Source organism: Myotis yumanensis, unplaced genomic scaffold (genome assembly GCF_028538775.1).
Source record: "Myotis yumanensis isolate MYYU_CA2020_CCGP unplaced genomic scaffold, mMyoYum1.0.hap1 SCAF_1, whole genome shotgun sequence".
In the NCBI taxonomy this organism is placed as follows: Eukaryota; Metazoa; Chordata; class Mammalia; order Chiroptera; family Vespertilionidae; genus Myotis; species Myotis yumanensis.
Window position 1 is genome coordinate 238,634,623 of NW_027223752.1, and position 14,593 is coordinate 238,649,215.

The window sequence follows — 14,593 nt, forward strand, 5'->3', positions numbered from 1 at the left end:
TTCAATATCAGATGTCACAGTCCCAGCGACAGGAAGACACGGTCCAGTTTCTACGGAGCAGAGAGGAAAGGGGCCTGCGGTCATCCTGTTCCCGGGGTCGGGGTGGCCGGGTCTTCTCTCTACCAATCCCCGCCTCTCGCCGCCCTGTCCCCCTACCAGCCCGCAATCTCAGTTAAGGAAGCCCTAGCATTCGGCAGTGATCTGAGCACCCGGCATCACGAGGCCGCGGCGTGGTTGCCTGGGAAACGCTCACGTGCCGCCGCAGGGATTCCTGGGTCTTGTAGTTCGCCGACGGCCTCGCCTGGGCTGGCCGCGCGGGAAGGACTACAATTCCCAGGAGGCAGCGCGGCGGGCCGGGGCGGGGCCTGGCGGGACCGCTAGTTAGAGGCACTGGGTCTCCGCGGCCAGAGGAGGAAGATGGCGTCGCGGAGAGACGGACCCGGGCCGCGCGGGCTCTTGGCGCCGCCGCTGCTGCTGCTGCTGCTGCCGCCGCTGCTCGCGCCCTGGCCGGCGGCGGGCCACGGCGGCAAGTACTCGCGGGAGAAGAACGAGCCCGAGCGGCCCCCGCAGCGCGAGCCCGCGGCGGAGTTCCGCATGGAGAAGCTGAACCAGCTGTGGGACAAGGCCCAGCGGGTGAGCGGCGGGCCTCCCCGGGTCCGCGGCCGGCGGGGCGCACCTGCCTGGCGGGGTGCGGGCCTCCGGCGCTGCGGGTGTTGCTTCATCCCGTCCAGCGTTCGACGCTGTCCAGTTCCTCTCTGGTCTTGTGCGCGGGGGGCGGGCGGGGGGGGGCCGCGGGGTGTTGCAAGCCCCCTGGGCCGTGGGCGGGGCGGCCTGGGCGCCGGGGTGTGGGTGGAGCCGAGGGCAGCCTCGGGGCGGCGCACTCCAGGGGTTGCCCTGGGGCTCGGGCCGCCGTGCGCCCTGGTGCTGCAGAGCCAGCGCTCGGGGACCGGGTCGGGGAGCCCCTCGTTCATGCCCGGGGTGCTGTCCTCACTGGGTGGTGAAAGCTGGCGAAGCGCTTGGCCTCCGGGCGCGGGGGAGATCGTGTGACGCCCCTGCGTCCCGTGCGCCGCGCACCTGTGGCCTCTCCCTTCCCTGGGGCGCCCCCTCCCTCTCCTCCCGGAGGGGCTCTGGAAGGGTCCCAGGGGGGTTGAGGGGCTCACCTGCCGACCAGGAGGTGGGCGGGCCTGGTCTGTCCCGGGGCCCCTTCCCTGAGCCACCGTGGAGAAAGGGGGGGGGGGGGTGCTGGAGGCCTCCAGGGGCCCTGCGGTCCCCACCCGGGGCCAGCGCAGCGCGGCCTCACGCCGCCCGCCTCCCTGAGCTCTGCTCTGCGCACCATCGCGGCCAGAGGCCCTGGCTGCGGGGGGAAGTCGGTGAGTGAGAGACACGGTGAGGGATTGGTTGCCTCCTGCGTGCGCCCCAAGGACGAGCCCGCACCGAATGGATCCCACACCTTCCGTCCACGGGCCCGGCCAGCTCGGGCCCAGCAGTGTCTTTTAATCTCCTGAGGTGACAGGCAGAAAGCGCATTTAGCGTGCACATCGGGGCGAGTTGGCAATCGGGGGTTCCCTGTGGGACCTTCACCACCATCTACGCCCCGGGCATCCCGCTGGTGTCTGCCGTCCTGGGTGATTGACTCTGTTTAGCGTCGGACAATCCTGCTTTGCCTTTGCCTTCTATTGACTGGTTCTTCTCCCAGGAGGCATTAACACTGGGCTGTAACTTAGAGATTAAAAGAACCCCGGGAGTGGGGGACCGGCCCGGAGGTCCTGCTGGGGACCCCTCCAGCTCCGACCCAGGCTGTGCTCAGCTAGTTGGTATAGGGAAGGGTTTCTGTTAAAAACTCAGAAATCAGAACTGCTTTCTTCTGCTCAAAACTACCGCGCTCTTGAGAGTGTAGTTTAGCTTGAATCCCAGGACTCAGCTGCTGCGGGGGGGTGGTGCTGGGGCCGAGGAAGCCCTGCTTGGTCCAGGGGCTCTGTCCGCAGCTCCTCCTGGTCGCCCCCTGCCCTGCTCGCAGCAGAGGGGCCGTGGCTTGTTCGGGCTGCAGAGGGTGGGGTCCCTCTAAGAAGGGTCTGGTTTGTTTATTGCTGCTTTTTAAATTTATTTTTACTCATTTCAGAGAGGAAGGGAGAGGGAGAGAGAGAAACATCAATGATGAGAGAATCATGGATCGGCTGCCTCCTGCACGCCTCCTACTGGGGATGAAGCCCACAACCCGGGCACGTGCCCTGACCGGGAATCGAACCCTGACCTCCTGGTTCAGAGGTCGACGCTTAACCACGGAGCCACGGGCCGGGCAGGAAGTGTCCAGTTTGTTTAGAGCTCACAACACACTTAGCAGCAGAGGCAGAGTCCAGGGGTCAGCGAGCGAAGCAGGCCATGTGAGTGGCGTGTTTGAAAGGGCCTGCAGGCGGCTGTTCTCTGCCTTCACTTTGCCCAGGACCACAGCTCAAGCCCGCTCCCAGCGACGAGGGCCCAGGATCCACGTGCCCCACCGTGCCCTCCTGGCACTGAGGTCCTTCCTGTGGAGCCCGCTCCACGGCTTCTGCCCTGTCCTCACACTTTCTCCAAAGGCTCTGGCATGGGGTGGCCTTCCCTCCCAAGCGGGCGCCCGAGCAGCCAGGCACTGGGTGGCACAGGCACTGAGGGAGCCCCACACCCCAGCCCCGGCTCTGTCACTGGGGGTCATTAGCGAGTCCCTCACGGGTGGTGTCTGCCCGGCATGTGACTGATTGTTAAAGCTGCCAGTTGAATGGAACCGGGGAGAGCTGTCTCGTCACTTCATCTGGCAGAGGTGTGGCTGGCCCAAAACTTGGGGGTGCCCCACAGGCCAACAGGGGACCAGGATCTCGGGAACTAGGGGTCCCCATCAGCGCTCAGTCAGCTGCTCCCGGTGGCCGAGAGCTGTGGGGGCGCTTTTCTTCGTGGTTTTCCGTAAACTCAGTCTCCTGTCCTCTGACAGGTGCAGCTTCGTGATGCAAGGCCTGGTTTCTCCACCCAGCCCTGCACTCCTGCCCTGCACCCCCCCCCCCCCCCCCAGGTCCCGGGGGGAGGTGGGCCTCCTGTGCCCGCAGGCCCAGGCCCCTGGTGGCAGGTGGCTCCCTGGGACCTGGGGGTGGCGACCATGCCGAGCTGTAGAGGTTCAGGCGAGGCCGGCAGTCTCACACCACAGGGCCCAGGGCCCTTCGAAGCCCTGCAGGGGCAGGTGCGGGGTTTGAAGCGCTGGGGACCGGACTCTGCCTCCTGCTGGCCTCCCGGGCGTCTCTGGGTTACCCTTTCTCCGGGCCGTGTCCTCGGGCGCCGTGCAGCGGTGTCAGGCGTCCCCTGTCCCGCCGCAGCTGCAGCTCTCCCCCGTGGACCTGTCCGAGCTCCACGCCGACCTGAAGATCCAGGAGAGGGACGAGTTCGCCTGGAAGAAGCTGAAGGCCGAAGGCTTGGATGAGGACGGGGAGAAGGAGGCGAAACTCATACGCAACCTCAACGGTACCGTCCCTCCTCCTCACCCAGGGCTGCGCTCCCACTCGGCTTGTGGGCGGGACGCGGGCTCCGCAGGCGGGAGCCGGGCAGCTTTTCCAGTTCCCAGGTATTAGTTGCAGGTGGTGACATACAGGTCTCGGTGACACAGCCTGAGATGCTGATCCTGCGGCCAGGGTGGCTCTGGTGGCTCTGGTGGCTCGGAGGGGAGCCTTCTGCCGCTTAGGGGGAGGGCTGGACAGGGTCTGACGACAGGAAACCCCTCCCCCCAGCTCACATCAGCCTGAGAATGCACTTCCCATGGCTCGCTCGCCCTCGAGCCCCAGGGTCTGGCTTCCAGGTGGAGGGAGTTCTGAGGCACAGGCCGAGTAGAGGGATGGGGAGGCCAAGCCTCCCTGAGCCCAGAGCGGGCGGGCACAGCCCAGTGCCCAGCGCAGGGCGCTCGCGGGAACTGGTTGTGTCCACAGGAGGGGCCGGGTGGGTGGAGAGACCAAAAGGGTGAGGGGAGCCCGTGCCAGTTTCTAAGGAAGATGGACGGGGTGGGGGGAGGGCTGAAGGGCAGGGAGGGGCCCTGAGTCCCAGGGCAGACCAGCAGGGGCCTGTCTCAAAGCCCCCAAAGGCTGGAAGTCGCAGTCCCCTGCCCCACGTGGTGCTGGGAACCAGGCTGCGGGGGGGGGGGGGGGGGGGGGGGGGGGGGCTGTGTCCTGCACGTCTGAGAAGCAGCCGGGCCAGTGCAGCCCCAGGTGAGGGACGCAGCGGCTGGTGGCCCGGCTGCCCTCCAGCGTCTGTGCTGCTGGTGGAAGTTGCTGACACGGAAGTTTCTCCTGTAGAACCTCTCCCTCCAAACGAGAGGGTCCTGGTTAGGGATCCCTCCAGCCTCACCCTGCGTGCGGGCACATCTCTCCCCCGGGAAACGGGCTGCAGGTGTTGGCTGTGAAGCTGGCCTGTGACAGCGACCACACTGGTAACGACCCTTGTCCCGAGGGACCTGCTCGCAGTGGGAGCTACGAGGCGGCCGGCGCTGGCGGGAGGGGTCGGGTTTGTGCTCGTCCTCGTTCTGCTGGGCCCCCGTGGTCGCCGGAAACCTGGGTGGTGGGGGAACCTGCAAAAGGGGAGGCAGGCCTGCAGCTGGCGGGCGAGCCGCTGACCGGCCCCTCGGACCCAGGGCCGGCCGTGACTGGCGCCCACTTCCCTCCTAGTCATCCTGGCCAAGTACCGGCTGGACGGGAGGAAGGACGCCCGGGCGCTCAGCAGCAACTCCCTCACCGAGGGCCCCGAGCAGGACAGCCTGGAGGACCCCCGGCTGGAGAAGCTGTGGCACAAGGTACCCGGGCGCGGCCTCGAGTCGGGAATGGGGGCTGCTGGGCGCTCCTCTGCCCGTGTCCTGCTGTTTCTGTGGGGGGCTCTCCCTGGGTGGGGCGCCTCCCTGGGCGGCTGTTCACTCAGGCTCCCCCAGGCGAAGACCTCCGGCAAGTTCTCCAGGGACGAGCTGGACAAGCTGTGGCGGGAGTTCCAGCACCACCGGGAGAAGGTGCAGGAGTACAACGCCCTGCTGGAGACGCTGAGCAGGACTGAAGGTGTGTCCAGCCCCCACCCCCTGCTCCCAGTGATGGCCTGCCCCCGGGCGCCCTGCTCCCTGGGGGAGGGGAGCTGCGGGAGGGCCGTGCTGGTTGCCCCTGTCGGTGCCTTTGGCGGGGGCGGGGGCGGGTCAGGTGGAGCACTTAGGGACCTGGTCTCCGCCAGCCTCTCCCACAAGCGCTTTGTTTTGGCTGCTGTGACCTCTGGTGGCATCGTTGTGGGGTCGGTGGCTCCCCCATCAGAAAGCCGGGGCCCTGGCAGTTGGGGGGGGCGGGGCCTCGGGCTCCTGAGCTGACAGCCCTGCGAAGGGCCGACTTGAAACTCGGTCTCACATCTGCACCTTCCAAAGGAAGGGCTCGTGGCTGGTGTCCCCAGGCCCCAGGCCTCACCAGGCACCCGCTTTGTCTCCCAGAGATCCAGGAGAACGCCATCAACCCCTCGGACATGCGCCGCGCACAGGAGGAGGTGCTGCACAGCCGGCACGCGGAGCTCAAGGACCGGCTGCGGCGCATCAGCCAGGGCTACGACCGGCTGCGGAAAGTCAGCCACCAGGGCTACGGTGCCGAGGCGGGTGAGCTCGGGCGGGGGCGGGGGCACGGCCCACGGCAGGCACTCCTTCCGCCTGTGCACCTGGGCTCCTCTGTCCCTTTTCTCTGAAAGTTACACACCATCCCCTTCACATTCATGGTCCCTTGGCCCATGTAGCAGTCAGGACAGCTGGTTACGCCGCAGTAACAGCTCCACACGCAGTGGCTCATTTATACCAACGCTTCCCTCTCGAGTCCACTGCTCACACCAGGACCCTCTGCGGGGCCTGACGAGGCCGGCCTCCCCCAGCGGGTCCTGTAAGCTGCGGGCTGAGCAGGTGGGGGAAGGATGGCTGACGCACACGCAGGGGCACACTCGTGCTCACGGGCACCTGTGCATCATACACATGCTCGCACCTGCACGCTCACACCCTGTGCTGGGGGCCTGGCGGACACGCAGCCCGGGCGCCACGGCCGTGCAGGCCTCTGAGGTGCCCCGCTCTCCACAGAGTTCGAGGAGCCGCGGGTGATCGACCTGTGGGACCTGGCCCAGTCGGCCAACTTCTCTGAGAAGGAGCTGGAGGCCTTTCGGGTGAGCAGGGAACGGGCTGCCTGTCCTGTCGTCTCCCTGGTGGCTAGGAAGGGGCTGCGGCCTCTGCTCCTGCCCGCTCCCTCTCCGCCCCCCTCCGCCTCCAGTCAAGCGGCCTCCCCGTATGTGCAGGGCTGCAGGTGGGGGTGCTGTAGCCGCTGGGAGCGGGGCGGGGGGGGGGGGGGGTCAGCGCCTGGGACGTTCTAGGCCAGTGATGGCGAACCTTTTGAGCTCGGCGTACCAGCATTTTGAAAAACCCTAACTTAACTCTGGTGCCGGGTCGCATATAGAAATTTTTTGATATTTGCAACCATAGTAAGACAAAGACATATTTTTGATATTTATTTTACATATTTAAATGCCATTTAACAAAGAAAAATCAACCAAAAAAATGAGTTTGCGTGTCACCTCTGACACGCGTGTCACAGGCTCGCCATCACTGCTCTAGGAGGAGCTGAAGCACTTTGAAGTGAAGATTGAGAAGCACAACCACTACCAGAAGCAGCTGGAAATTTCGCATCAGAAGCTGCGGCACGTGGAGCGGTTTGGGGACCACGAGCACCTCAGCCGGAACAAGGAGCGCTACGCGCTGCTGGAGGAGAAGACCAAGGAGCTGGGCTACAAGGCGGGTGCCGCTGCGCCTGGGCTTCCTCTGCTCGGGGAGGGGGTTCCTGGGGCCCCAGACACGCAGCCTGGCTCTGTGGGGGACGGCGCCGCCCGAAGGGGCGGGGTTGGGGCAGGGCTTCCCAGCTCCCCGCCCACTCCAAGCCTGCGAGGCTGGGGCCTGGCCAGGGCTGTGGGCGGCACACGGGCGGGCGGGGGCGGGCTGTGGTGGGCGGCTGTGGGCTGCCCTGATGGCTGCTCTGGCTCCTCCGGGTGGAGAACTGGGAGGTGACGGCAGCAGCGGCGCTCTGTGGCCTGTCACTGCCCGGCTCACCTGCCCGCTCTCTGTAGGTGAAGAAGCACCTGCAGGACCTGTCGGGCCGCATCTCCCGAGCGCGCCACAACGAGCTCTGAGGACGTCCTGGCGTGGCCCGAGCTCGGGGTGGCGTCTGTGTGAGCGGGACCGGGGACAGCATGGCCGTGACCAGGGCGGTAGCCTCAGACGCCCCGCAGAGCCTCTGCCCCGCGCCAAGCGCTGATTCGCCTGCCACTGAGAGGCCCTCGCCTACAGCATCACAGCCGCGGGACCCCTAAACCTGCCACGGGAGCCCCGGATCAGAGCCCCGTGCAATGATTGTATTTAAGTCGTCCGTGACTGTCGCTCGCTGTCCCTGTCTCTCTCCCTGTGTCCTTGCCGCTCCACCTCAGCCCACAGTGGCTCCAGGCACTGCCAGCCGGAAGGTCCCCCTTCCATCCCCACACCTCAGGCCCCGTCTTCCCTGATGCATCAGAGGAAGGAAGGGCGGCTGGGGACGATTCTCGGCCCTGCGGGCACCCCGTGGGCAAGAGCCTCCGGGTGGTCTAAGGGGCACCTTCCCAGGTTGGCCCCTGGAAGAGGCTCGGCCATCAGGCACTCACCCCTTGTTGGAAGGAACCCCGGGCAGCGTGCTAGTGTTCGTGGGTTTGGGGTGCCGGGAGGGGCCCCACAGCCACTGGGTCCCTGGCAGGGCGGCCTCCCTGCTGGGCCTCCACACCATGTGTGCCCTGGCCGGCAGCTGGTGTGTCCCTCCTGGCCACTGCCAGGCCTTGGCAGGGCTGGGGCTGCCCTCTGAGGCGCAGTGCCAGGGGCCCAGGGCCGGGCCCTTTGCCTGGCCAGCCCTCATGGGGTTCACATCGCGGTGGGGTAAGAGGCTTGGGACATGGAGGTGAGCAGAGGGGACATGGGACTCAGTTTGTTGACAACCTGGCCTTCAGACCATGTGGTTGGTGGTTCCTGCCCCCGGACATCGCTGAGGTGGGAGTGAGGGGCAGTCACGGGGTGCACAGACCGCCTCCGACGCATGCGCTGTCCCAGGGAGCGTGGGGCCCACCCCCAGACCCCCAACTTCCTATAGCTAACCACTTGGCTTGTGACCCCCAAGTTCAGGTACTAAGCCCAGCCCCCAGTGTGTGGGATTTGTAGGTGGGCTCTGGGGGTGATTGGGTCTGAGGGTGGGGCCCCCGCACATGGGGTGAGCACCTCTTCCTGCTGAGCAAGGTGGTGGCTCTCCAGACACCAAGTTCCTTTGCTCCCTGGTCTTGGACTTCCCGCCTCCAGGACAGAAATAAAGGGTTAAGCCACCAGTTTGCGGGTTTCTGTTCAGGGGCCCGGACAGACGAAGCCACACGGTGTCCCTGTTTGAGCTTCACGGACGTGAGAGAGTGTGTGTGTCTGTCTCGGCCTCCGTGCCTTAAACAAGGTGGGCTCTGTCTCCAGAGGTGCCCCTTGTCTAGTGTTCCAATCCGGCTGCCACTGTTGGCCACGTGCTTGCTGTGGGTGGATGTGTGCATCGTTCTGGACAGTGACATGGCTGTGGTGGACATTCGTGCGTGTGCGGCGTTGGTTTGTTCCTCTGGTCAGTCTGAGCGAACGCCCGAGGAAGTCCACGCAAGTCCCGCATCCCATGATGAGTGTGACGTGGCTGCCACGGCACAGGCTGCAGGCAGTGGCCCACCGGAGGGCGCCCCCTTTTTGTTTAATCCTCACCCGAGGACATTTTTAGAGGGAGGAGGCGGGGAGAAGCATCCTGCATGCACCCCGACCAGGGTATATGCCTTGACCGGGCTCGAGCCCACAACCCTTAGGTTCGCAGGCCAACACTCCGACCACTGACCAGGGCGGCCACTTCTGTCACCATAGTTACTGATGCCTGTCCCTGCATTTCACATAAACGGACAGGCGGTCAGCATGGCTTTCCCTCTGTTCCAGCCCCGTCTGTTAGGGAGACTCCCTGTGGCCGGGTGGGCAGGCGCCTTTGTCAGAATCTGAGCGACGGGCGGCTGTCAGTGCGGTCTGCCCGCCGGGTGCGCAGCTCTGATCAGCCCTGGACGCGCGGGTGGAGTACGCGCCTCGGTCTTCACGGGTCACCAAGGGACTCGCTTTTCCACATGCATTTTGGAATCAGCTTCTGAGCTTGAACAGAAAAGCCGCTAGACTTCTGATAGGATGGCCTTGCCCTCGGGCCTGGGGAGTGGTCCTGGCAACGCTGGGTCTCCGGCCGCCTTTCCTCTGGGCACCGCCGGCCGCATCGCCACCGGATTTACTCCTGGGCACTAGGTACCTCATGCTGTTGTCAACAGGTTTTCGGTTCATTTTTAAATAGTGTCCCCTCGGTTCACGTGTCAGTGGTCCGTCCACGCTTCTGTCTCCTGTCCACACGACAACCCCCCTCCCAATCCCCAGGGCTCCCCCTCTGCCCTGGCCTGCGGCCGTCCGTCCTCCTCCAGGGGCGTCGCAGCATCTGCCGTGACGAGACCTCAAAGGTTGGTCTCGGAGTGACAGTCACGCGGGCCGTCGATGCTTGAGCGTAAAGGAACTTGGCACCGGCCGGGCCGCAGCGCCCGTTCCTGTGAGCGGTCGGACCTGCTGGCACCCTGAGTTGTCCTAAAGGTGGAGTGTCCGGCTGCGGGCGCCGAGCGGCTGGGGTGGCGTCGCTCCTGGGTGGGGCTGGGGTCTGCAGGGCGCCCGCCAGGCTGGGATCTCCTTGCGCCGAGTCTTAAGAACCCAACTGTTAACAACAGGCGTGGGACTGTTTAGGTTTCCAATTGTTGTTTAAAATACACGAGAGGCCTAATGCACGGAATTCGTGCAAGGGGCTCGCAGCCGCAGTGGCTGCCTCGGCCCTCGCAGCCCCAGCTTCGTCCAGAAGGTCGGTCAGCTGTCGGTCTAATTAGCATATTACGCTTTTATTATTGTAGATGTTTGTTAAGGAATCTCCTCTAAGTTGTCAGAACAGTTGGCCCGGCGCTGGGCCTGCCCCTGGTCTCCCTGCCTCTGCGGGCTCTAGTGAGACCCTCGTGCTCCTCCGGAAGCTGTAGGTGTGCTGTGGCCAGGACGCGAGCTCTCCCGCCAGGGCCCCGGCCCCTGGAGCCCGCCCGCTGGCCAGGCCCTGCCCCACCTGCAGCTTCGGAGGAGCGTCCTGCTGCCTCGGCCTGTGCAGGGCCAGGCGGGCCTCCTCCAGGGGACACCCTGCCCTTCCTCCCACCCCAGGGCTCAGGGCAGGGCCTGACTCCACCTTGACCCCCAGCTCAGAGGTCGCTCAGAAGGTGGGGCACGTGTCCTGCAGACCGAGATGCTGAGGGAGGGAGAGCAGATGGAGTGTCTGCACTTGCACTCCCCTGGCGGCTCCCTCAGACACTGAGTGGCCCAGGGGGTGGGTGGGAGGGAGCGGGACTGATGGATGCAGGAGGGATGGACGGATGGACAGGCTGGTAGATGGACAGAGGGAGGATGGATGGGTGGAAGGAAAGAAGGAGGGAGGGAGGGAGGAAATGAGGGAGGGTGGATGGGGGAAGGGAGGGAGGAAGGTGGCCTGAGCGGCCAGTTGTAGCCCCTCTCATCTCCAAGACCAGGTGGGGTCCAGCCGGATGGCCTGGTGCCCAGGCTTTGGGTGGGGGGGCAGGCGGAGGAAGCCCGCTGCCACCTCTGCAGGCCTCCAGCCTCCAGACCCCGTGGCCAGTGCAGCCAAGGGTCGCAGGTTCGGTTCTGGGCCAGGGCATGTGCCCAGTGTGGCTGGGTCCCGGGCACCGGTCGGGGCACGTGCGGGAGGCAACCAATCGACAGAAGACTAAACTGCAGGGCCGCCGCCCCCAGACAGCCCGGGAGAGAGGAAGCCCTTGGCCCTCAGGAAGACCGCGGGTTATTACAAATGGAGGCTGATGGCTTTAATATTTACGTGAGTAACTGGTGGGTCCCGGGAAGCCGTCAGGAAACACGCTGGCGCCTGCCGGGTCGGAAGGTGGACCAGCCCTCCCAGGGCCGGGGCTCGGCTGGCGGCGCCGTCCCCAAGCGCAGGGCAGCGATGCGCAGGGTGCGCGGCTGGCAGGGCCCTGGCCGCCAGCCTGGGTGGGACGTGGACTTCACTGTCATGGCTCAGGCGGCCGCCACCTCGGAAGGGAGGGGCAGTCGCATCCCAGGGCCATCAGTAACGCAGCCCTGGGGCCCGGCACCAGCCATGCCCCCTTGGGCCAGCAGGCCGTGAGCCACGGACCTCAGACCTCGGGGGTGGGCACAGGTGGCCGCCGGGAGGCTGGCTGCCGGGCCCACGGTCGCCACTGCTCAGCCACAGGCCAGGCCGTGCAGTCACTCGGGCGAGGCCACTCAGCGAGGGGCCCCCTTCCTCCTGGGCTCCAGCTGGGCCAGCCGCTCCTCGCGGGTCTGTGCGTGCTGGGCCCCCGCCCACCGGGCCGCCGCCGTGGCCGCCAGGTCGATCTGCGCGTAGCCGGAGGTGCTGGCCCCTGGAAGCGGCCCCGGTGAGCTGGCCCAGGGCCCCAGGAAGCAGGGGCCTCAGCGGGACAGGGTGCGGGGCTGGGAGTCCTACCCACGCCCTCCACCCAGCAGGGCCTGAGCCGGAAGCGGGGGGGTGAGGGGGGTCCTGGGCGGGAGCGAGGCTCAGCAGGAGGAAGGACAGGGCAGCTGGCAGCCAGGTGCTGGGGTAAGGCCCCCACTCCCAGGAGCCCGTGGGGGACCCACCTCGGACACCCGCGCCCGCCTCCGGGAGCTCCAGGCCCAGATAGTGCAGCTGCTTTGCGGAGGAGGGGCTGGCGGGGATGTTCACGTAGGCGGGCGCTGGGCCTCCTGCAGGGACAGGGCTGAGGGCTGAGCCGGCCTGAGTGCAGCAAAGAGCTCCCGCCTTCGCTCCTCCAGGGCCTGGACCGGCTTAGGGGGTCCTGACCCCACCCACGTCCCTCCCTGACCTTCCCCTCCCCTTCACCCCCGGGCTTCTGAGAAGGGTGTCCCCCCACCCCCACCCCTGCAATGCCCACTGCAGCCCAGTGACCACACCCTCTGTCTCTGGCCCCTGCTTGCCACCCACCCTCCACCCTAACCCCAACCACCCTCCCGGCCACTCCCTCCTCAGGTCTCCGCGCCCAGCTCCTCCCAGGCAGGACACCCCACCCTGCCCAGGCCCCGGGCTAACCCCGGGTGACCGCCTACTCCAGGTTTCAGGGACCCCTCCCCTGAGCCTACATGTCCATCCACAGTGACACCTCCTCCAGGATGGCCTCAGGCATGTCAAGTCCCCTCCACCGTCCACAAAGCTGCCCCCTGGGGTTCAGGGCAGGGCCCCAAGTAGCAGGCTACCAGGTGCAGACGACCGCCCTGCCCGCCTGGCTGGGGCGGGACCGACCACGCAGCCCAGGCCCCCTCCCCAGCAGCCCCGCGCTCCTGCCCAGGCTCCGTGGCGCGCTGCCCACCGCCCGGCCCTCTCAGGTGCAGGTGCCCTGCAGCCGCTGTGCCCGCCCCTCCCGTCCCGCGTGCAGAGCTGGGCCCGAGGCCGAGCCTACCTGGGTGCGTCGGGGGCGCAGGGGGCGAGGCCGCGGCTCCCTAGACCAGAGAGAGCTGGGTCAGCATCGCCTGTTCCCACCCCTCACCCAGCCGAGCCGGGACGCTGGCCCCAAGAGCGACACAGGACGGGGGGCCAGGCCGCCCACAGGGGAGACCAGCCTGGGCCCTCTCTGTGTGCCTCTGGACTCGCCTGTCCCCGCGCCCGGCACCCACAGGCCCTGAGGGGAGAGGATCGGCCCAGGCCCACCTGCCCCAGCTGAGCTGGACTGGCTTTCTGGCTGCAGGCGCCCCCCACGCCCCCAGGAGGCTGTGCATGCACCTGGCCAGCCGGGCAACTCCAGGTGCGGACAGAGCAGAGAAGGAAGGCGCTGGTGGCCCCAAGCAGGGGCTCTGACCAGAAGGAGGGAGGGAAGGCGGCCCTGCCTGGCACCTGATCCCTGTAGGAGTTGCCCCGGAGGGGCAGGGGAAGGGCAGGGCAGGGGCAGGGCAGGGGCCGGACAGCGTCCTGGAGAGGGCAGCCCAGCAGCGGGGCGTCGAGGCGGGGCTGGGGGCTGGCGAGGTGCCCAGCCTGCTCGCTGGGAAGGCGAGGTGCTACCAGGCTCAGCATATGCTCCCCCTGTCCGCCCCGCCCCCCCCCCCCCCCCGCCCCGCCCGTCCGGGCCAGGCTGCAGAGCGCCTGCATACAGGAGCCCTGGGCGCGCTCAGGCCTGGCCGGGGGCCTGACCTCCCACACCCAGGGCGGCCGGCCCACTGCCCTCCAGGAGCGGGCACCCACACAGGCCCCCTGCCCTCGGGCCCCCCCCCCCCCACCGTGGCACCTGCTTCCAGGCTAGTCCTGAAGGTGCCTATCAAACCCTGCGCTGTGGGGGCACAGCAGGTGCTGGGGATGAGCCGCATGTGTCCCTCCCTGGGGGCCAGAGGGCAGGGGAGTCGGGGGACAGGGCTCAGGACTCCTGAGGAGGTCCGTCCTCTGGGTGCCCCCAGCCCTGTCGCTGGCAGGAAGCCCCGCTTGGCCCACCCGCCCTGGGCAGGAGCGGACGGCAGTGCTCACTCGAGGGAGGGAGGGAGGGACCAAAAGGCTGTGCTGGTGGCCCCACCGCCCTGGGCCATCCTGGGCTAGGGTTAGGATTGCATTAGGGTTAGGGTTAGGGTTTGCTCTAGGGTTGGGGTTAGGATTGGACCTGCATTAGTGTTAGGGTTAGGGTTAGGGTGAGGGCTAGGGTTAGGGTTAGGGTTAGGGTTAGGGTTAGGATTGGACCTGCATTAGGGTTAGGATTAGGGCTAGGGCTAGGGTTAGGATTGCATTAGGGTTAGAGTTAGGGTTGAGGTTAGGGTTAGGGTTTGCTCTAGGGTTAGGGTTAGGATTGGACCTGCATTAGGGTTAGGGTTAGGGTTAGGGTTAGGGTTAGGGTTAGGGTTAGGGTTTGCTCTAGGGTTAGGGTTAGGATTGGACCTGCGTTAGGGTTAGGGTTAGGTTTAGGGTTAGAGTGAGGGTAGGGTTATATGTTTGGAGTAAGGATTAGGGTTAGGGGTAGGGTTAGTGTTAGGGTTAGGACTAGGGTTAGGATTAGTGTTAGGATTGGACCTGCTTTAGGGTTAGGGTTAGGTTTAGGGCTAGGGTCAGCTTTAGGGTGAGGGTGAGACTGAGCAGTAAGTTCATGGTTAGGGTCAGAGTGAGAGTTAGGGTTAGGGCAAGCATGAGTGTGAGGGAGAGGGTGAGGCGTATGGTTAGGATTATGATTAGCATTAGGGTTAGGGTTTTGGCAAGCGTAAGTGTGAGTGTGACGGAGAGGGTGAGGGTCAGGGTGAGGGTTAGGGTTAGTGTTAGGTTTATGGTTAGGGTTATGCTTAGGGGTAGAGTTGAGGTGAGCGTTAGGGTTAGTGTTAGGGTTAGGGTTAGGGTTAGGGTTCGGGTTAGGGTTCGGGTTGGGGTAAGGGTTAGGGTTAGGGTTAGGGTTAGGGTTAGGGCTATGGTTAGGGTTAGGGATAGGGTTA

The 14,593-nt window shown here is 66.0% G+C and overlaps 1 protein-coding gene across 1 annotated transcript; it reads left to right on the forward strand.

The window, feature by feature from the left end:
- The first annotated feature begins 390 nt into the window (after nucleotides 1-390).
- LRPAP1 (LDL receptor related protein associated protein 1) lies at nucleotides 391-8,394 on the forward strand. Its single transcript, XM_070399911.1, has 8 exons — nucleotides 391-633; nucleotides 3,339-3,483; nucleotides 4,674-4,798; nucleotides 4,931-5,051; nucleotides 5,465-5,623; nucleotides 6,089-6,171; nucleotides 6,617-6,793; nucleotides 7,123-8,394. Exons 1-8 carry the CDS (start codon nucleotides 418-420, stop codon nucleotides 7,183-7,185), a joined length of 1,089 nt encoding a protein of 362 aa, XP_070256012.1. The 5' UTR covers nucleotides 391-417; the 3' UTR covers nucleotides 7,186-8,394.
- Nucleotides 8,395-14,593: the final 6,199 nt, after the last annotated feature.

Excerpts from the sequence above, each read along its gene's own strand:
- LRPAP1 (XM_070399911.1), top strand. The coding sequence starts at position 418 with ATGGCGTCGCGGAGAGACGGACCCGGGCCGCGCGGGCTCTTGGCGCCG. Across the intron at positions 5,052-5,464 it reads GACGCTGAGCAGGACTGAAG|AGATCCAGGAGAACGCCATC; the intron begins GTGTGTCCAGCC and ends TTTGTCTCCCAG. Across the intron at positions 6,794-7,122 it reads CCAAGGAGCTGGGCTACAAG|GTGAAGAAGCACCTGCAGGA; the intron begins GCGGGTGCCGCT and ends CGCTCTCTGTAG.